Source organism: Budorcas taxicolor, chromosome 3 (assembly GCF_023091745.1).
Source record: "Budorcas taxicolor isolate Tak-1 chromosome 3, Takin1.1, whole genome shotgun sequence".
Taxonomy (NCBI): Eukaryota; Metazoa; Chordata; class Mammalia; order Artiodactyla; family Bovidae; genus Budorcas; species Budorcas taxicolor.
The window spans coordinates 114,608,952-114,630,480 of record NC_068912.1 but is presented as its reverse complement, the minus strand read 5'-3'; the positions used below and the strand labels follow the sequence as shown (position 1 = coordinate 114,630,480).

Sequence of the window (21,529 nt, the reverse complement as noted above, 5' to 3'; positions counted from 1 at the left end):
GGGAGGTCCACGCCCGACCTGGGGCGGGGCGCGGGGGGCGGGGCGGGCGAGGGGCGGGGCCGTCGGTACGAGGGCACCACGAAGGGGCGGGGCCATAGGGGCGGGATGAGGGGCGGGGCCTCCTAGGGGCGGGGCCGGGCGCCCTCCTGCCGCAGCAGGCTGCCGGCGGCGGCGGTGGCGGCGCGGGGACTGCGGGGACAGCCAGGCGACCGCGCAGGCAGCGAAGCCCGGGGAAGCCCACGTCCCGCCTGCGCCTCCGAGACTCGCCCTGGGAGTGGGATTGGCCCCGCGGCGGCGCCGCCCAGGCAGAGGCGAGCCCTCGGCGCTCGGAGCCCGGAACCCGCAGCCGCGGAGAGCCAGGGCAGCGGCTGGAGCGCGGGGGCGCGGCCCGAGGAAGCAGCAGAGAGAGAGCCGGGGCCGGCGGGGGAGGGCGACGGGCGCGAGCAGCCCGCGGCGCCGCAGCGGAGGAGACTTCGCGGGAGACAAAGCCCATCGAGAGAGACGCGATGCCCGGCCGGCGCGGGCGCGGGGGCCGCGGTGTCTGAGCGCGCCGAGCCGTGCGCCCCGGGTACTCCAAGCCCAGGCCGGTGCCGGCGGCTGAGGGCGGCAGGCGGGGCCCAGGTGCGCCCGCCCGCGTCGGGCCCGTAACTGCTCGGGAGGGCGGGGGGCGGCGACCTCCCGCCGCAGCCGCAGTGGCCGGCGCCGCAGCGAGGAGCCATGGGCAACATCTCCTCCAACATCTCGGCCTTCCAGTCGCTGCACATCGTCATGCTGGGCTTGGACTCGGCCGGCAAGACCACGGTGCTCTACCGGCTCAAGTTCAACGAGTTCGTGAACACCGTGCCCACCATCGGCTTCAACACGGAGAAGATCAAGCTGAGCAACGGCACGGCCAAGGGCATCAGCTGCCACTTCTGGGACGTGGGCGGCCAGGAGAAGCTTCGGCCGCTGTGGAAGTCCTACAGCCGCTGCACGGACGGCATCATCTACGTGGTGGACTCGGTGGACGTGGACCGGCTGGAGGAGGCCAAGACAGAGCTGCACAAAGTGACCAAGTTCGCCGAGAACCAGGGCACGCCGCTGCTGGTCATCGCCAACAAGCAGGACCTGCCCAAGTCGCTGCCCGTGGCGGAGATCGAGAAGCAGCTGGCGCTGCACGAGCTCATCCCGGCCACCACCTACCACGTCCAGCCGGCGTGCGCCATCATCGGCGAGGGTCTCACCGAGGGCATGGACAAGCTGTACGAGATGATCCTGAAACGCAGGAAGTCCCTCAAGCAGAAGAAGAAGCGGTAATGCTCCGGGCGGCGACGTTACGGAGCTAGGCGCGGGGAGCGAGCGAGTCCGGAATGAATGAATGAAAGGCTGTGTGGCCCGCGCGCCCGCGAACAAAGACAGCGAACCAAAGCGACGCTTCGAATTTTTAAAGCGGAGTCTCTGCACCCACATGCAGGACTGGTGACTTAACCTGGGTATGTAGGCAAGCTGGCCAGCCTGCGCTCGACCTGCCCCCCCACCCGCAGCTCAGGGGTCCTTTTGTCTGAAAGCCGGAGCTACTCAGGGGGTGGGGGACCCGGCTGGGGAGTGGACGTGCAGGTCCCACCGTCCGCCCTGCTGGCCCAGGTTGGAAGGCTCAGATATCCGAGACAAAAGCAATTTCCTCCTACTCCAGCAGGGCCAGAAGTTCAGGCTCCCCCGCCCTCACTGGGGATCGCACCTGTGAGCTACCTGAGGTATGCGGCTCCCAGAACCCCGGGAGTTCCCAACTGGGGGCAAGGTGGCAGTGGGAGGTGCTGGGGGAACAGCCTCTCCTTGGGCTATGAAAGCTGGATAATTTTATGTCACAGGGCAGGACCCTGTGAAAATCCATTTGCCCTGCTCTGGGCCCAAACGAGGTGGTGGTTTGGGCCATCAGAGGACTGCGTGGAACAGTACCGCAGCTGGAAGGCGCGGGGCGCTGCGCTGGCCTGGGCTGGGGGATGGCCGCGAAGAACGCCCCTTTCCTGGTGCTTTGTGGTAGCTTCAGAAGACCAGTTTTGTTGAGAACTGCTTTTCAGCCTGGAATCAGACATCTTCCAGATGGTTTGGACCCTGTCCATGTGTAGGTCATTATCACACAAAGAGACCAATAAAAAAATTACAAACAAGAAACTGTTGGAGGTGGTGGCAAATGATGCATTTACTCTTTGCAGAATAGTTAAAGGTGTTTAAAGGGTAAGGCTCCTGATGTCAGTGCTGGATGGGGTGTGTGTAGATACAGTGCTGTGTAATCGGCATACATTTCTAGACCCATATGTGTGGAATCTTAAATTTTTTTTTTTTTAGCCTGCTGATTGGTTTGTGTGAGCACACCAGCTGCAGATGTGTGCTGAATGACAAGCGGGTTTTGGCAAGGGATGTGTCTTGTAATCCTAACCGCTTGATGATGGGTTATGGTTTTCAGACATGTTTTTTTTCCTTAAAAAAAATATGCTACGAATGAATACTCCCCATAGAAATACTCAATTTAGGGGAAAAAAAGACTTTGCCTTTTTAGATCCCTTTACGCTGCAAGTGGCGACATGTTCAAATTTCTAATTTGGTTCATTGTGGCCTATCTGGTTTAAGTATTTTCATTGCAAATGTCTCATTAGAGTATTTGATGTTACGCACCAACAGACAAAAGCCCACCTTGTTGCAAAAGCCGACCTCATTGCATGGATTTCAAGGCGAGGGAAAAGCACAAGGAGGTCCTTCCTGATTCCTGCTTGTGGAAACTGGTTGCAGAGCAAATGCAGACACAGTGAGCGCTTGGGATGAAAGAAAGCATGTGACGTAATCGTCACCTGTCCTCAGGCTCCTCACAGTTTACTTGAAAGAGGCTTTGGAAATAAAGTGAAAGAAGAAGAAATACCTATTTTTAATAATGTAATTTAAAAAATCCTTTATAATCAGGGCTGAGTCTTGGTTTGCAGAAGCTGTCATTCACCCCCAAACACAGTATCAAAAGGGAAACTTATACTTACTGTATGATTTTGATTTCTTCTTTAAATCCATGTTTACAGGTAGGATTATGTTCCCCCCATCCACGAATAATGATAAATTTCTTGTGTGAAAGAGGCCTTTAGAAATTGGGCATGGTCATGCGTGAGCATGTGAGTTAGTCAAATTATAAATCCATGCCTATAAATAAATCCCTGCACTCAAAGTGAATTTAAGAACCAGAGGTAGCAGTCCTGGCTTCCTGCTTGATCCAGTTCCCCTATGAAGTATTTTAAAAGAAGAAACCTAGCAGTCCATCTTCCTTTTCTCTTTTGTCAGTGTATTTGGTACCCCTCCAACCTGGTCTTTTTGTAGAAACTCAGTAGAGGAAATATAGCTGAGCAGCGTTGAAAAGCCTGCAAGGTTTCAGTTTACATATCGACAGCGTAGTCACTGATTTCTAAATGGGCTGGTCCCATCATCTGAAGATCCTGTATAGAATTATTAAAAGAAAAAAAAATCCATCTTTCTTTATTTTCTTCACATGCAACAATTTCTTAAGCACTTTGACATTTTGGTAGTTCCACACTATTGAGAGAATAATATATTTATTTTGTGACATTGCAGATGCCAAATACTGTAACCTTCTCGTGCTGACAATATTTTGGTCCAAGATCACTGTTCAGATCCTGTCATGCTTTACCAATGATGCAAAATGATTTTTTTTTTTTTTTTGCATTATCAGTACTTAAGGGTGCGGTCAACTGTTAGTAATTGTGCAGTAAAGCTCTGTGGTGTATCAACCAATAGTTAAGAGTCTCAGTTGATATCTGTAGTGTTTGCCCTAATAATAGCCCATTTCGTCTCTGACCAATGGGGGAGGAAGCACAGGCTAAATTACCTTGGAGTGGTCACCTGGGAGATCGCTCCAGTGTAGCTGTCAGTGATTTATTATGCCTCCTGCTCTTTGGAGAACGAATGGGGTCCACGTAGAGGACCTTGGCCTCCCCACAGGAGCTTTTCAAATGTTTTCTGATAGACACAGGGAGGCCAGCTTTGTTTCACAACAGTTCTCTTCGCAGATTCTCTGTCATGGTGTTGGGACTGTGTCTCCTGGTTCGTTTCCATCCCTACTGCTGTAATTCTTTGTCCTGATCATCCCGCTCTTTGGGTTCCCGTTTCCTTTTATATGCGTATATGATGCTGTGAACAGAAATAAATTATTTATACAATCAAACGTGTGGGGAAATCGTCTGTGGATGGTTTTTCAAGTTGCCTCTGTTTATTTCTAGGCCTGAGTGGAGGGATGGATCACAAGATGGTCTCTGCTGTCTAATGGGGTCCAGGGCTGGATGAGTCGTCTCTGCTCTTTTGGTTTATATGTCTAGCTCTGCGCTGGGTGGAGGATTTAGAGGCTCAGATGCAGGAGCCTGTGTACCTGTCAGTGGTCCTCACACATTCTTTTCAGAAAATGACCTCAACACCTAGCCTGCCCCAAGCCTCTCCGTTATTAAAAAAGGTTGTGACTCTTAATTGCTTCAAAGATACGCTCTGATTATGTGAAACTGGAAATATCTATGTGCTATTATAACAGCATACTAGTCACCACTCCGCTCAATGTCTTGGGTACTCTCTTGGTATCTAGGCTGAGTCCATCACCCTTGAACCCATCAGAGAAACTCCAAGATGTGAGTCCTCTTAAATCGTCAGTGTAGTGAGACCCCCACGCTCTGTACATACCAGCGAGAAAAGGTCCACTTTCTAAAGAAAAAATGGTTGGGCCAGCATCAGTAGACTTTCTGACAGTTTCTAAGTATAGCTCATAGAGGCCATTGGCAGGTACTAAGCAACAAAACTCATTGGTTTTGGAACCTAAAAGATCCAGTTTCAAATTCTGACCCATGCTCAAGGTCCCATGATTTGTCGAAGTTCCTAGCCTTTGGGCCTCAATTTTTCCCCGTCTGTTAAATGGGCTTATAATGACTGTTGGGAGGATGAAATATGATAATAGTGTATGTGACATGCTTGTAAAGTACCTAAGCAAGGCTTGATGTTTATCGTTCACTTTGCAATAGAAGGTAAAGTTTAGGAGCCAAATTACACCAAATTACACGTGCCATTTCTAAATACTGAAACTTGAAAAGTGCTTCTAGAAGTAAAAATATTAAAAGTCAAAAGAAGCAAACTTTGAACCACCCCCCCTCCCCGCCCCGCCTTTTGTTTTGGTGCAAACTTGATTTAAGAGACATCTCTGGGGAGCCAGGTGACTCTTGGTGCTTAGATGACATTGTTTATTTTATGTTTTCCAGGGAAGTAAGCACACGCACACTGGCCCCTAACACCTGAGAAGGCAAATTTTAGCCCAAAGCAACTGCCTTGTTTTCCTTGATTTGACTTTTCCCCCAGAGTTTCAGTTCTTCGCTTGCATGTGGGGTAGACAGTGGGTGTCTCAAGTCATCGTTTTTCTGCCTCTACTTTTGTCTCCAGGTCCTGTGCTCTTGGGATGATTCTGCACCAACAGCATAGGCTGTTTTGATGTCACATTTTGTCACATTTGTATGGTAGTAAAGAAGTACAAATTGTGTGCAAAAAGCAGAAGATGAAAGGCCTGAAATGATCCAAAGAAGTCAGGACACCGCAAAACTTCATCCCCTTTGATTTCCCAGCTCTCAGTCCGTCCAGCTAACCTCTGCTCTTTCCTCCTCTGTGGCCTCGTGCATATCAGATGGCCACGCTTTGGCCTTGGCCTGACAGAAGCCATTTCTGTCTTCATATGTCTGTCTTATCTTGAAAACAGCCTTCTCCTTCAGGTTCTCCTGGCTCAGTTGAAATCTTTTTAAAATGGAATTTGCACAAAACATTAGAGCCCTTTATACATTTGTTTTGCATGGTTTCTGAACTTCAGAATGGAGCAGCTCTGGCTGCTAAAAGGAAAGTGCAAACTGAGGGTATCTGAGAAACGGTCGTGTTGCTTCTTCCCCAAGATGAGAAGTGAAAAATGAGAATGAAAGCTGTGTGGTTTAACCACACCTAAGTTTTCAGAACATGCAGTGGTGTTTCTTTGAATGATCTGAACTTCTGTGCTGTGATCTTCTCATTGTGTTGACAGCAAAGCATGAATGCAATAACCAAAACAAGTCATTGTTTAACTCATCTATAGCATGGGTTTGGGAAGGCAAGCGTCCCTTTTGCATTCGTTACTGAAAATTGTCCTCACATAGTTATGTTAAGGACAGCTCTGTTTCTGTTCCCGTTAGTCTTGTGTGATCATGGTAAAGGGGCTTCCCAGGTGACTCAGTGGTGAGGAATCTGCCTGCCAATGAAAGAGATGCAAGAGACACAGGTTTGATCCCTGGATTGGGAAGATCCCCTGGAGAAGAAAATGGCAAGCCACCTCAGTATTCTTGCTTGGAAAATCCCATGGACAGAGGAGCCTGGTGGGCTATAGTCTAGGGGTCACAAAGAGCCAGGCACAACAGAGCAGCTAAACAACAATAGATCATGGTGAAAGGCACTGTCAGTCTCTACCGAATGCTTAATACGTACTGGGCGCCATCCCCATTCTGAGTGTTTTCTCTGCTTCATCTGTTTTCCTCCACAGAGCCCTAAGAGATCAATTCATGCATCAAATAAATTAATCAACAGTATCTGCATTTGTAGATGAAGATAGTGAGGTGAAAGAGAATTAGATCCCCTTCTCTGACATCACTGGCTGTCCACGGTGGAGCCCAAGTTGGAGTTCCAGGGTCCCTGAGACCCTGAGGCCGAGCCCTCAGAAGCTCCCCAGCCTGCCACTTATGGAGCAGAAAGAAGCTGGGACCTTGCATCCAGGGAGAAGAGAGTGGAGGCTGGTATCATCGCCTGCAGCATCACCCACCTGTATCCTCCTGTCATGGGGTGGGGGTCCACCACATCCCACCCCCTCCCCAGAATCCCCAGAACTCACAGTGACAGGGCTGGCCCCAAGCTCAGTGCCTTGTCTTCCCATCTTAGACTTCACAGCCCGGTGTCTAGAATAAACGCAATCCCTCTTGTACCAGGCTCTCCATCCTTAAAGAACTTTCTTTCCAGTATTACTTTCAAGAAACTGGAAACCGCGTTGCAGAACTTTCTGGTATTACTTTCAGGAAACTGTGTTGGGGGCAATGACTCCCTGCTTTACACCAGGAGGGGCATTTATATACCACAGGGGATGGACCCTGGGCAGGGGGTGTTGGTGTTCCGGCACTGGGGTCTGAGTCAGCCAACCTCTCAAACTAGATTTCCCCATCCCCCTCGCCCCCACCCCCGCCTCCACTACCCAACAAGGCTGGGAATATCTGCCCTGCCCAGCCTTCAGGGTGATTCTAAAGATAAAATGAGATAATAGAAAGCACTGTCCAACCTGCAAGGCAAGTTGAGACACCAGCAAAGTTTGCATGTTCTGCTTAGATGGGGTCCCCTTCTCTCCAGCCTGGCTCCCAGGGTTGGTTTTGTGCCTGCTGCTCTGTGCAAGCCCGGTATCGCTGACTCCCTCTTCATTCCCACTGATAAGAGAACTTCCACCACACAGAGTCAACCAAAGGAGACTTCAAGAAGGAAAGCGTCTCTCCCTGGGAGATTACGGACATCGAACTTTTAGTGGCAGTTTCCATTAAGTGACTCTGAGGAACCGTAAACCTCCTTACAGCTCTCATTGGCAGAATTCTCATCATTCCACTCATCAGAATTCTCACCATTCCTGATTATTTTTATTTCCTGAAACACCAACTCCCTGTGCAATTAACTTCAATGCCCATGTCTCATAAAAGCCAAAGTAATTTCAGTGTATAATTTAAAAGTCATCATGATAAGTACTGACAACTGCCACAGTATACTTCACAAGTATATGTGTGGATCCATTATTACATAGATGAGATGTTGCATTGCTATGTAATTTGAAATGTGCTGTATGCCATATTCATCATGTAAAAAATGCTGTTAAAAACAACATCCACCAACAACTGTGATGTCCATTGTGTGAAGGACACTCCACTCTAGGTACCAGGGAGACTTGTTATACGGTTCTTGTTCTCAGAGGACTGACATTCTAGATGGTGAATTGGGGCTAAACTATCAAGTGAGGTGTTTGACTCCAGTGTGAGACATCCTTCAGTCTTACCAAAGTCATCAATTCAACTGTGGTCACATTTTTCATGCCACATGAGCCTTGAAGTAAAGCTGGAAATAAGAACCCATTACTCTGTGCTCTGATGCACATAATTTGAAGACCTTCAGTTTCCCACAGTATCCTTCTCCAGCTCTTCCTGTGATTCCCTGGGGGAAGAAGGGGCAGGTGGGCACTGTGCTCATGACCACTGCCTCCTCCAGTTTCTCCTTTCCTGCCCCAATCTCTTGCCTGTTTCATAGACCTTCTGGAATCAAGGATCAGCAAGGTGGCCCCCAAGACTGCTGACTCCACTTAAGTGGCCCCATTCTCTGTGTCCAACAGACATTTCAATGCATGCTTCCTTAGGGTCTATTCCCACGTGTCAGGGACTTGGACATGGGAGAGCCTGGGGACTTAGTTGCTGGCCCTGGGCAGTCTCAGAATCCCCCTTGCCTGGCACTGACTTCTCTTGGGTATCTCAGCCCTCTAGTCCCCTCCACTCTAGTTCTTCCCGGGAGACACCACAACTGGCTAGAAATCCTGGGAAAATGTGAATCCTGGTGTGGACCCCCAGGAACCTAGAAACAAATGGGTGATCTGTCTTGGAATCAGGTTGCTCCTATAAAATTGGAATTTCCTGCAGAAGTTTTGAAAATGACCACTTCTTTCTGAAATTCACTTTAAGTCAATTCTACTTTTTCTGCATCTGTTTGAGTAGTCAGGATGATGAGGTGAAGGGTTTAAGAGTCTGATTTAAGGTAAAGGCTTCTGAAGCCAACCAACACTGTGGGTTACCCACACAAATCCATGCCTCTGTCCTCTTTCTTGCTGGCAGACCTCAATTTTCCCTGGGAGACATCTTCCGCCTCATGGTTATGTGCTCAGAGAAGGTGACCCTACACCCAGTTTAAGGGGAGATTGTTTTGAACCGTGAACTTTATCAATTCTTCTGGTCCATGATTTGCTTAGAAAGGGTCATGTGACATGATTCTGACCAATGAGACTAGTAGAAAAGTCTTTTTGGAGAGGAGTAAATCAATGGGCTTTGGGAATTTTATCTTATGTGTTAAAATTAAACACAGGTAGTTCTACTTTGCTGCTTCTGAACGTCAGTGAATAAAGATCCAGTGCCTGGAATGGCTGCAGCCATCTTGACACCATGAGGACAGCCAGCCCATACACTGAAGATGTCAGAAGGGAAATATACAAGGAATCTGGGTCTTAGATGATGTCACTGAACTGCTGAGATAACCAACTCTGGGTCTACCCAACTACAGGACTTATAGTTCTATAAGCAAAAAAATCACCCTTCACTTGAGATTCCAACTACCTGCAGCTACAAATCCTCAACTGATAAGCTCCATCAGATAACATAACCAGGCTTTGATGGCACAAAATATCTAGGGCTACCCACAAGAGCTGCTCTGTGAGAGAAACTGCTCCATCACTTTTGTGCCAATAGATTGCAAGCAGATTGAAACCTGCCTGGATTGGCCCTGGCTGGGGGAATGGAAGGATGACCAGCTTGGCTCAGCTCCTGGTTTAACAAATACCACCAGGGAGCCAAGGACATTCCAGAGTGTGGCACACCTTGAAACTAGTTTGGAGTAAGAGCTGAGAACATCATCACACATTAAGCCCTTTACCAGCACTCATTCAAAAGGTGATTAGCATAATATTAACTGCTACCATTCATGGAATGTTTGTTTTATGCTAGACAATGAATTAAGCACTTTACAGAGTCATTTCCTTTAATTATCTCTGGAAGACTATGAGGTTCATCCTGCCGGCACTGCTGCCTGCCTTCAATAGACAGACGGACAGACAGACAGATGGATAGATGGATGATCACAGTAACAGTGGCCACCAGTGGAGGGCTAAGTCCTGAACTAAACACGTTAGGCAGATGTCCTATTTGCATCTCACAATAAATATTACAGGATAGGGACCATTTGTGTCATCCCCCTCATCTCACAGGTGTGGAAACTGGCTGGAGATGCTGGGTGTCTGGCCAGAGCCATGAAGCAGAATGAGAATTGAATCCAGGCAGGCTGACTGCAGAGCCTGTGTGCCTACCCCGAGGCAGTCCAGCAGAGCCCAGAGATGGGGCCTCGAACTTGGTAGATGTTCCAGAATATCTGTGAAATCAAAGAACTCATAATTGCTGGAGGGTCCCCACTATGGCAGCTCAGAAAGATGGGGTGAAGCCTCCCCAAACCAGTGCCTCTCAAAGGTAATGCACACACCACTTACCTAGGGCACCTGTTACATTTCAGAAAATGTAGCCATCTGCCCCATGAAATGAATATCTCTGGTACTCTGCCAGCACCTGGTGCCAGGAGGGGCACAGCCACACTGACTGGTTGCAGTGTGACCCCAGGTGTACCTGAGGCCTAACTGCAGTGTGGGGTTCAATCTGTCACATTTCAGGACAGCTTTCAGTAGCCATGACCTCCCTGATGTCCAAGAGGATCCATATGAATCACAGAATATTAAGACAGTTGATGGGTCCGTGGATACCTGCATGGCAGGAGCGATGCAGTGTCCCAGGGTGCAGCTCACAGCTCGTGCCTACTCCTTACTGAGTGATCCCTCCTGCTTCCTCACATCCCCACAGGGCAGAACCTCTGTGCTCTCTGTGTGCTCCCAAGCTTGGATTGAGGGGTGCCCTGCCACAGATCCTCCCCAAAGTGACTTGAGGGAAAAGGGGGTCATTCTGAGAGCCTGGCCCTTCTTCACGACCTTACCCCGCTCTGATTCCAAGACACAAACAGCTGGAGAGAGAGTAGAGTTACCTTTTCCAAGAAAGTCATGCTGGTACCAGCTGTGACATGAGCTACATGGAAACCTCTGCTGTGTTGGGCCACCGAGATTCTAGAGCTGATTTACTGACTGAAAGCTGGCTATTATGAGTCCTGTATACCATCCCCAAGCTTCCCTGGTGCCTCGGTGGTAAAGAATCCACCTGCCATTGCAGGAGACACAGTTCCATCCCATGGTCAGGAAGATCCCCTGGAGGAGGAAAAATGGCAACCCACTGCAGCATTCTTACCTGAGAAATCCCATGGACAGAGGAGCCTGGCGGGCTGCAGTCCATGGGGTCACAAAGAGTCGGACACAATTTAGCGACTAAACAGCAGCAATACCACCATCCCCCACCGACCACCACCTCGAGAAGCCACAGTGCATGACGAGCAGCTGGTTGTCAGGAAAGTTGGACCATGAGCCTGCACGTGCACGATTCCCTCTAGATTTGGGGGCTTGGTTCTCGGGGGTCTTTTCAGGCCCCTTCTCTTTCTGACTCTGTTTCACAGAGTGCATATGCCTGCAGTCGTCCTGATCTTTTGGCAGCAAGAGCAATGCCTCTGCAAGGTCAGCATCAGGTAAGCGTCAAGTTTATTTAAAGTCTAAATGTCCCTGGAAGGTGTGTATAATTATACCCCAGCTGCAAAATGAGGCAAAGATTAAAGGGTGGGCTGGGGGTCAGTGCACGGTAACTGTTTGGCGAGGTGTTTTAGGATCCTGAGACTGCTGTAACCAGTGGCCACAATCTGGGCAGTTGAAAGCGATAGAAACTTGCCTCCCACAGTTCCGGAGGCCAGAAGTCTGAGATCACGGTATTGTGAACATTAGTTCCTTCTGGAAGGTCTGAGGAAGGATCTGTTCCATGCCTTCTCCCAGCTCCTGGGGGCTACCAGCCACCCTCGGCATTCCTGGACTAGTAGGAGCATTGCTCTAGTCTTTCCCTCCGTCTTCACCCGGCTGTCTCCTCTGTGTGTCTTCTCGCCTTTGCTTCCCTAATAAGGACACTTGCCATGGCACTTAAGGTCTAGCCTAATCAGGATGATCTCATCTCAAGAACTGTGATTACATCCGAAAGACCCTTTTTCCAAATAAGTTCCCAGTCACAGCTGGGAACATCTCTTTTAGACATCTCTTTTAGAGGTGGACATCTCTTTTAGAGGGCCACCATTGGACCCTGTAAGAGGACGCAGTGAGAGAAGCATATTCCTAGAGGAATTATGTAACTATTGACTGACCTCAGAGCTCCCTGGCTTCCCTGGTGGCTCAGACGGGAAAGCGTCTGCCTGCAGTGTGAGAGACCCGGATTCAATCCCTGGGTTGGGAAGATCCTCTGGAGAAGGAAATGGCAACCCACTCCAGTACCCTTGCCTGGAGAATTCCATGGACGGAGGAGCCTGGTATGCTACAGTCCATGGGATTGCTAAGAGTCAGACACAACTGAGCGACTTCACTTTCAGAGTTCCCTACACGGAGGGACTTCAGGTGACTCCTGCCCATTTCATGTAAGCATCTCCTGTTCAAGTTACACTGACTCACTGTGGCCAGGGCAGTCACCCTCCTGTAAGGCTCTGGCAGGGCCTCACCTGTTTTGAGGGATGCTCAGCCCAGCGCATGGCTGAGACAGTCTGTCTCTGGTTTTAAAGGAGCCTAATTGTTGCTGTTCAGTCTCAGTCTGACTCTTTTGTGACCGCATGGACTGTAGCCTGCCAGGCTCCTCTGCCCATGGGATTCTCCAGGCAAAAATACTGGAGTGGGTTTCCATTTCCTCCTCCAGGGGATCTTCCCAACCCAGGGATCAAACCCACATCTCCTACTGTGCAGGCCGATTCTTTACCGCTAGCCATCAGGGAAGCCCCACGGGGCCTGAGGCAGAGTGCCATTGTTTGAAGGAAAGGCAGACAATGTATTTCCCTAGTGTGGGGAGGAGGGCCGGCCACCCTGACCCTCAGGGCTGCCAAACACCTGGGACTTTTGTTGAGAAGCTTTTTGGCCAAACAGATTGCACTAGTGGTAAAGAACCCACCTGCCAATGCAGGAGATGAAAGGGACACGTGTTCAATCCCTGGGTCAGGAAGATCCCCTGGAGGAGGAAATAGCAACCCTGCTCTTGTATTCTTGCCTGAAAAATTCCACGGACAGAGGAGCCTGGCAGGCCACAGTTCCAGGAGGTCTCAAAGAGTTGGACACGACTGCGTGACTGAGCACACACACAGCTAAACCCCCAAGTGCAGAAGGCACGTGGGACCCACACTCTGTATGCTGTGTGGTGCTGGCTCTCAGTTCCCCATGGAAACTGAAAAGGAGTGGACCTCAAGGTCTCATTGTCAGTTTTGCTAATGGAATTCTATGTAAACCTACGAGATGCCGCTGAGGCACTGTGATGCTTACAAAAGAACAGAAGGAGCAGGCAGCCATATTCTCTCGACTGAATCTGATGCTCTTCTAACATCTGAATGTCAGGCAGGGACTTCCCTGTTCACCGTCCTAGTTAATAAATACCCATGTCCTGTGGATTTCTGACCATGTGAGCCTCTTGCTGTATTGGTAACTCATTCAGTCCTCACAATGGTGGGTTCAGGGCAGAGGGGAGCTGCTGCTGGTGACTTAAGGCCCCTTAGCTGGTCATAGAAGCATCAGCTGCTACCCCGTCAGCTGGGCTGAGGCCATCTCCATGGTCCAAGTGGCTGGGATCAACCAGAGTGTGCATCTTGCTTGAAGATGGGGGCCAGAGTGGGAAGGGAGAGCAGTCATGTGGGCAGGAAGTTTCTGCTGATGGCTTGAGGTTAGGATGGGCCACCAATGCATCGCTGATGCCGGCAGGCTCCAGAGCCCAGTATCATGAAGGCGAAAGAAGAACAGATGCTGAGCACCCTCTGAAGTCTGCTGACGTCCCAGCCCCCTCAGGTGCAGGGAAATCTGGGGTAGTAACAACAGCCACCTCTTACTATGGCCTTATTATGTCAGGAACTCACTAAACACTTTGTGCTTTTATTTCGCTTCATCTTGGCAGCAACTCCAGAGCTGGTATCTTAGTCAGGCCTCCCTCTATGATGAGAAACAAAGTAGGTCAAGTTCAGGTACGGATGCTACCAGAGAACCGGAGGAGGAACCACGGAAACTAGGGAATGCCCTAGAGCCCGGGGGCCAGAAAGGACTGAGTTCCCGTCAACACACACCCCTATTTCTGCTCCCGCCGCTTGTCGACTTTCTTCTCTTTCAGAGCCGAGAGTTCTTACATGCAGCGAAAAAGCAGGCAACTTTGGATTCCATCGCAAAGTTTCTCCAATTGCCCTTTAAGAGTCGATTTTGGAGAAAGATACTCTGTTGTCCTACTTGCATTTGGGGCTCAGTCCTGGGCCAATCCCCTGGCCGGTCACCCATCTAGGACATGCGTCCACTCATGAAAGTGAGGCTGTTGGTGCAAGAAGTAGAGGGAGGTACTGCAGAAATACACAGCACAGGTCGGTATTACCACCACCCTGGGGAGATGAGGCACCGAGCCTTGGAGGGGTCACGTGGCTTGCACAGGAACGTGAACGCAGGTGTGCCTGACTCCACACCTTGGCTCTCACCCCACCATGCTGGTCTTTGGTCAATGCCCACTACTGTCTCCCAGACACGGGCTCCTGGGAAAGCCTGTTTGGAAACGAATGGATGAGCACAGGGGTGATGTTTAAAGCAGTGAACAACTGGTATGGCTTTGGAGTTGCACTCATTGTCTTGTGCTTCTGTAATAAATCGTCCCACCTTACTGGCTTCAAACAACACAAACTTATTATCTAATGGCTTTAGAGATCAGATATCCTCCAATTGGTCTGGCTGGGCTGAAGCACCTCCCTCTACTTCTTGCACCAACAGCCTCACTTTCATGAGTGGACGCATGTCCTAGATGGGTGACTGGCCAGGGGATTGGCCCAGAACTGCCTTCCTTCCGCAGACTCCAGAAGCTGGCCTCTTCTGTTGGACTTCTCTGTGGACTCTGCCCCCTTTCTGGCTCCTGGAGGACACCCACGTGCCTTGGCGCGTGGCTCTTTCCTCCAATCAGTCTGATGCCTGCTTTGGTCCTCACCCCTCCTTCTCTAACGCCACCCTTCCTGTTTATGACTAAATGGGGCCACCATGTTAGTGCAGAATCCTCTCCATGGAGGGTGGCATAGTCACGGTTCTCGGGATTAGGAAGCGGCCATTTTGAGGCAATTATTCCGCCCACCACAGGCACTGACCAATCAGAGGACGTCTTTGCTGCGGGGGCGTGGATTGGGAGCCTCTGCTAGGCACGATGCTCCCTGGATCCTTGGCCTTGTTGTGTCCTGAGGAGGTCTGGGGGCAGTGGTTCAACAAGGAGGATAGGGAGCTGTGGCCAGTGGCTTTCAGGCAACCGGCATGGCAGTACTGGGTTGGCCAAAAAGTTCGGTCAGGTTTTTCATAAGATGTTATAGGCCAAATGAATGACCATTTTGGCCAATGCTATGTTTAGCGGTATGGGGTGGCATGCTGAGACCACTGAGGGTCAGCCTGGGTGACAGCCAAGTTGCAGGGATGTCTGTGGAATACAGCCACATACACCAGCTGGCAGGTGGTTGGGGGCAGGGTGGCTACAAGGGGAAGCCCTAGAATCTTCAGGAAGGAGGGTGGTGCTGAGTCTGGGGCAAGCTTGACACTTCTTCGCCTGGAAGCAGGGGAGACCAGACCAGGCTACCCCAGGACTCAGGGGGAGGAGGGTAGATGAGGTCAGTCGCGGTTCAGGTTCAGTCCAGGTGGCCAGGTCTGGGTGAGGGGCGTGGGAGAGGGAGCTGAGAGCAAGGCGGGTCTAGATGGGAGAGGGGCCCTCTCTCCAGACCTTTGGGGGCCTTTCAAGACCGGGACTCATGGGGCCAAGGCAGCTTAGTTACTTAATGAACAGAGGGGCCCACAAGTGAAAAACAGACCAGTGAAAAATGTTCTGAGAATGAGCAGCTTCTGGAAGGAAGTTGATAGTGACCCTGCATCCATCCGCCCGGCCAGTCAGACCCACTGAGATCCATCCAGTTAACTACAGCCTGTCCCCAGGGCAGCCGGTCGGCAGCTGCCAGGAGAGGCTCAGGCTGGGACTGTGAGCAGGGATTGGTTCTACTGAAGGCTTGGGCTGGGCACCTCTCCCTGGCCACCCCCCTATGGGTCTGAGGTCCAGGTACTGAGGCAGAACCTGCCACACAGGCGGACAATCCCTGCAGCCACACAGGCCTCATGTTTCGAAGGGCCCAAGAGTGCATCCAGTAGTGTCCCCCAAAGATCCATGTCCTCATCCCCAGGACCCATGACCATGACTTTATATAGAAGCAGAGTTTTTGCAGAGGTGACTAAGTTAGAGATCTTGTGATGAAACCATCCTTGATTTAGGACTGAGGTCCTTATAAGACACAGGGGAGGGAAACTGAGATGCAGAGACAGACAGAGAAGGAGGCCACGTGAGGATGGAGATGGAGCCTGGAGTGATGCAGTCCCAAGCTGAGGACCAGCCAACACGAGGAGCCAGGAGAGAAGCGTGGACCAACGAGACCAACCGCACTACTGACACTTTGATTTCAGGTGACTTCTGGCCCCCAGAGCTCTGAGGGCATCCAGTGTCTGACATTTTCCACCCCTTGGTTTGTGGTCATTTGTGACATCAGCCATTGGAGATTAATGCAGGCCCCACACCGCCCTGGTGTTCCCAGGGATTACTGCCTCGAAGCTCCTACTGCATTGGAACCAGGACTCCACATGTTCACTTGCTCTAGGTCCCCCAGATGAAATAACTGGCCCTGGGCTGAGGTTTCCTCCGTCAGCAATCACACTACCCCTGCCCCAAACCTGCTCATCAGGATCTCTTCCTGGCAGTGAAGCGTCTCCAGGCATCTGGGCGGACCTTCGATAACCTGCCTCAGCTCAACAGACCCGAAACCCTTTTACACTCTTCCAAGCAGGAGGAGTGCATGTGTGCTAAGTCACCTCAGTCGACTCTTTGCAACCCCATGGACTGTTGCCCACCAGGCTCCTCTGTCCATGGGATTCTCCAGGCAAGAATCCTGGAGTGGGTTGCCGTGCCCTCCTCCAGGGGATCTTTCTGACCCAGGGGTTTAACCTGCATTGTGTCTTAATTCAGGTTTTCCTTCCTTGGAGCCATCTGAGTGTCTGCCCCGGGGGTCATCTGGAGGAGACCACGGCTCTCCTGGTTTCTGATGGTTCACCAGGCTGAGCTGCACACACAGAGCACCATGGGGAGATGGCCTTTGTCTCTGTCCTCCAGACCCATTGCCAAGGCTGGGGGAGGCAGCCTGCACTGGGCTGTGTGCTGAGCTTCTTGGGTCTCCTGGGCACATGCTGTTCCTCCTAAGAGGCCAAAGGAGTGTTATCTTATGGTGTTTATTGTTGATGTTGTTGTTTACATAAAAGGGACAAATGCTCTATTCGCTTCCTGTGAGAGCACTAGAAAATTTCTATACGAGTCTTCAAAATGGCCGCTCTCCCGCTCATTTGCACTGGGTTCCAGAGTGTGGTGGCTTGTCCTGAGTTCCATCCAGGGAAAGGCCATAAGCAGTGATCTTTATTTTGAAAACTGACACCTCCAACTCTGCCTGCCTCGGTCACATGTGGAGGTTGAGGTGAAGCTGTACTGTCCTCCAGAGAAGTGCCAGGCAACCTGGGAGTCACAGGTATGTGGTACCTGGCCCAACCTGGGAGGTCCGGTTTAGTCCATCTGATCCCCTGTGCGTGTCAAGGCAGCCACACAGAGAACCACCCACCCCAACCACAAGCCAGGCAGCCTGGGGAAGCTCAGATGACCGTGGTGCCATGTGGGCGCTGTACTGGGTTTCTTCCGCAAAACTGTACTCTTGCGAAACCCAAAGCTAAAGGAGAAGCAGAAGATGAAATATTTTCCTCTGGGCCCATGACTTCATGGCTAGTCACGAAGTCTCCTGGGTTAACATCTTTCCAGGGGGGTGGGAGTGGGTGGGTAATGGAACACTTTTCGAAGGCTGGGCCACTCAGGTGGGCGCAGCAGTGACTCCATGAGACGGTTTCTGAAGTAAAGACCTGCAGAGACCCCTGGACTGAAAGCTGTCATTCTGAATTCAGAGTCTCTGTTGTCCTGTACAGACATAAACATCCGAAGAGTGGGAGTGTTCACGAACGATGAAAGTTGGTGTCAGAGAATGATGTCTTAGGATAAAGCTAGACTGCATTAGGAGTCTTCCAGCTCTGAAATTCCACCTCTGTGCAGTCATAGAGACTCATTAAGTCAGCCTGTCCACCTTGGGGCAAATTGATCAACACAGGACTTTGGGTTCTAACTTCCATGGCAACCCAGCTTACCCGTGAGTTGTAAAAATAAAATAAGCGTACCCTCTAATGTTGGCACCCGAATGACTTCTGCCTCGTGTGGAGCAGAGGATTCCTCAGTCTCCAAACCATCAATTATGCGCCCTGATCCCAGAATGTAATCAATACTTATTAGGGCAAGTGTCTGCCCGCAGCCCGCTGAACCTAGCGAGTAAAGTATTTATGACCTGACAAACCTGTTCTAACTATTCTCTTTCATCACTCTTTTACCGCCTACCAGCAATGGCTTGAATCTAAAGCTAATCTGTTTTGCGTACAACTTGCAGAATCTATGTTTCAGGAAGCCTGAGAGAGTTACTTCAAAACTAACATTTAAAATTCATGTGCAGATATACACATTCTGTCCCCATGGTTCATTTTTAACTGTCTCAGGCAAATGCCTTCTTAACACGAATTTCTCCAACATCTACCTTAGGCACAGGAACCAGCTCATGTTCTGAGGGGAGCCGGGGTGGTGAATGACCAGTGGTTTTTTTTTTTTTTTCCCCTAAAGGAACAAAAAGATCCTGATGCTGGGAAATGTTGAGGGCAGAGGAGAAGGGAGTGACAGAGGACGAGATGGTTGGATGGCACCACTGCCTCAATGGACGTGAGTTTGAGCAAGCTCCGGGAGGTGGTGAAGGACAAGGAAGCCTGGTGTGCTGCAGTCCATGAAGTCGCAAAGAGTTGGACACGACTGAGCAACTGAACAACAACTTCAGGGAGGAGCCAAGACAGACAGATCTCTGGTGCAGTCCCTTCAGGATGCCCAGAGCCTTGTTCATGTGCCGTGCTCCCCCACCCGCCATCACCCCTTGCCCACATCTCACAAAGGTCCTCTGTCCTACTCTCCCTCCCTGCAAGCCCAGGGTCCCTCGTGGGCACACTCTCTTTGTTTCTGTAGCCCCTATATAACCTCGGAGTTTGGCAAAGTGGAGGCACTGACTCCATTTAATTGCTCTCAGATGAAGTTCAGAATCATGGAAGTTTTATAAAAGATGTGTAGCTCAAACATGGAAAGGTGGGTATAGAGGCATGCTCCAGGTCAGTGTCTGCTAAACTTTCCCACGAAGGATCTCCTTGGATGCTTGTTAAACATACAGATTAGCAGGTCCTCACAGTTGCTCTTGGAGGACCTCCAGGAGTAGACAGTGGAAGGCAGTGGACTTGAATTGAACTGGGACAAAGACAAGGGCACAGCAGGTTATAGCCCAGGTGAGGCAGCAGAGTGAGACGGTACATGTCTGAGGATGGTCCAGGAGCCTGAGGTCTCCCCAAACCCCGGATGACGTGAATGTCCCCATGTGAGTTGCTGCCCATCAAATGGTGACCTGGGGATGAGAAATGAGGGGACTCAGCTTTTTGCTTCCTTGTATCTTTCACACAGTTGGTTGGTTGACAGCAGACAGTTCCCAGGGCTTCAGAGAAGATAAGAAATGATCAGGATTCTTGCCTTGGTGATGTCAGGTGAAACGCGGAATGAACCAGAGCACACTCAGAGTTACCTCCCTCCGTGTGCTATATAGGTAGATGATTAGATGGGCGTTTCCCACCACAGTTTGAAGCTGGTATTGGTGACTTCCCAGTTCTCCTGGGATAAAGACTGAACTTGACCCTCAGGGCCTGGAGGCGCCCTGCCTTGCCCACTCTGCACCTGCTCTTTAATCTCTGCTCATCACACAACCTGCTCTTGGTGTAGTGTCTTGAATTCCTGGCTCCCTCCTTCCCCAGGGCCTTTGCACATGTTGTCACCCCTGTCCACCTAGCTCTTCTTCCTTCTCCGTGTGTCTCTCCAGCTCTCTGGCAACCTTGACCCATAGAAGGCTTCCTGATGGTCAAGACTCAAGTGCCCTCATGACGCTGGTACCCTGTTTCTCAGCACTGAGTTCAGCCGCAATCTCCTGCTGCTGGTGGGGCCGTTTGGCTGGTGTCTCTCTTGCAGACCAGGGAGAACCACATGATGGGAACACTGCTTTATCCTCTCATCGCCTTAGCTTCCCGGCTGATCCTAACTCTTCTAACCTCATGCAAAGAGTTGACTCATTGGAAAAGACCCTGATGCTGGGAGGGATTGGGGGCAGGAGGAGAAGGGGACGACAGAGGATGAGATGGCTGGATGGCATCACCAACTCGATGAACATGAGTTTGAGTAAACTCCAGGAGTTGGTGATGGACAGGGAGGCCTGGCATGCTGTGATTCATGGGGTTGCAAAGAGTCGGACATGACTGAACTGAACTGAACTGAACTGAACTGAAGGTCCCTCAGGCCACAGGTGAGGAAACCTGCTGCTGCTGCTGCTGCTGAGTCACTTCAGTCGTGTCCGACTCTGCAGACCGCATAGACGGCAGCCCACCGGGCTCCCCCGTCCCTGGGATTCTCCAGGCAAGAACACTGAAGTGGGTTGCCATTTCCTTCTCCAACACATGGAAGTGAAAAGTGAAAGTGAAGTCGCTCAGTCGTGTCTGACTCCCAGTGACCCCATGGACTGCAGCCCACCAGGCTCCTCCATCCATGGGATTTTCCAGGCAAGAGTCCTGGAGTGGGGTGCTACTGCTTTCTCCACAGGAAACCTGAGTCCAAGTGGTAAAGGACACAGTGTTTTGTCTTGGGCCACACATCCAGGAGGTCAGTAGAATAATGAGCACAAGTTGGGTTCTGGGGTGCCAGACACATGCTGGTTAATTTAGAACATTGCCCAATTTAACCCTCGCTCCGACTAAATGTAAGTACCATCATTACCGTCTTCCAGTTACAGGGGAGGAAACTGAGGCTCAGAGAATGAGAGCCACCGGCCCAGCCAGGACAGCTCCCTGTGTCTCTCTCAGCCATGACAGGCATCCTCCTGCCCTGAGGGCAGGCTCGGCCGCGTGCTGGCAGGACAGAAGGCTGAGCATTAGCAGGGGGGTGGGGGAAAGGAGCCACTGTCACCAGGTGGCAGCTCTGGGAATCAAGGGATGAGCCACACGGCCTTTCCCAGGCCCGTGCCAAGACTGAGCACAGGGGGCAGCCTGCTCACCGCCCTTCCCCTCTGACCCTTCCTCCCTGGCCAATGTCCACCCCCCTCCCATTCACAGGGCTTCCTGGAATCACACCTAAAATAAACTACTCACACTCATAACCTTGAGAATCCAAAGTAGCCCAGAGAAAGGAGAGCAGTAGCTCGCCCAAGGTCACACGGTGAGTGAGTGTGTGACTAGCGTCAGGATCCAGGATCTTCCTCGTCACGCCCGCCAGCTGGCTTCAGCTCTGCTGGGCAGTGATGGTACCACATCCTTGAGATAGAAGGTCACCTC

General features: G+C 51.0%; 1 protein-coding gene across 1 annotated transcript; it reads left to right on the top strand.

Moving 5' to 3' along the window:
- Positions 1-717: 717 nt before the first annotated feature.
- Positions 718-2,240, top strand: ARL4C (ADP ribosylation factor like GTPase 4C). The gene has a single exon (XM_052637738.1). It carries the CDS (start codon positions 718-720, stop codon positions 1,294-1,296), a length of 579 nt encoding a protein of 192 aa, XP_052493698.1. The 3' UTR covers positions 1,297-2,240.
- The last annotated feature ends 19,289 nt before the right edge of the window (positions 2,241-21,529 follow it).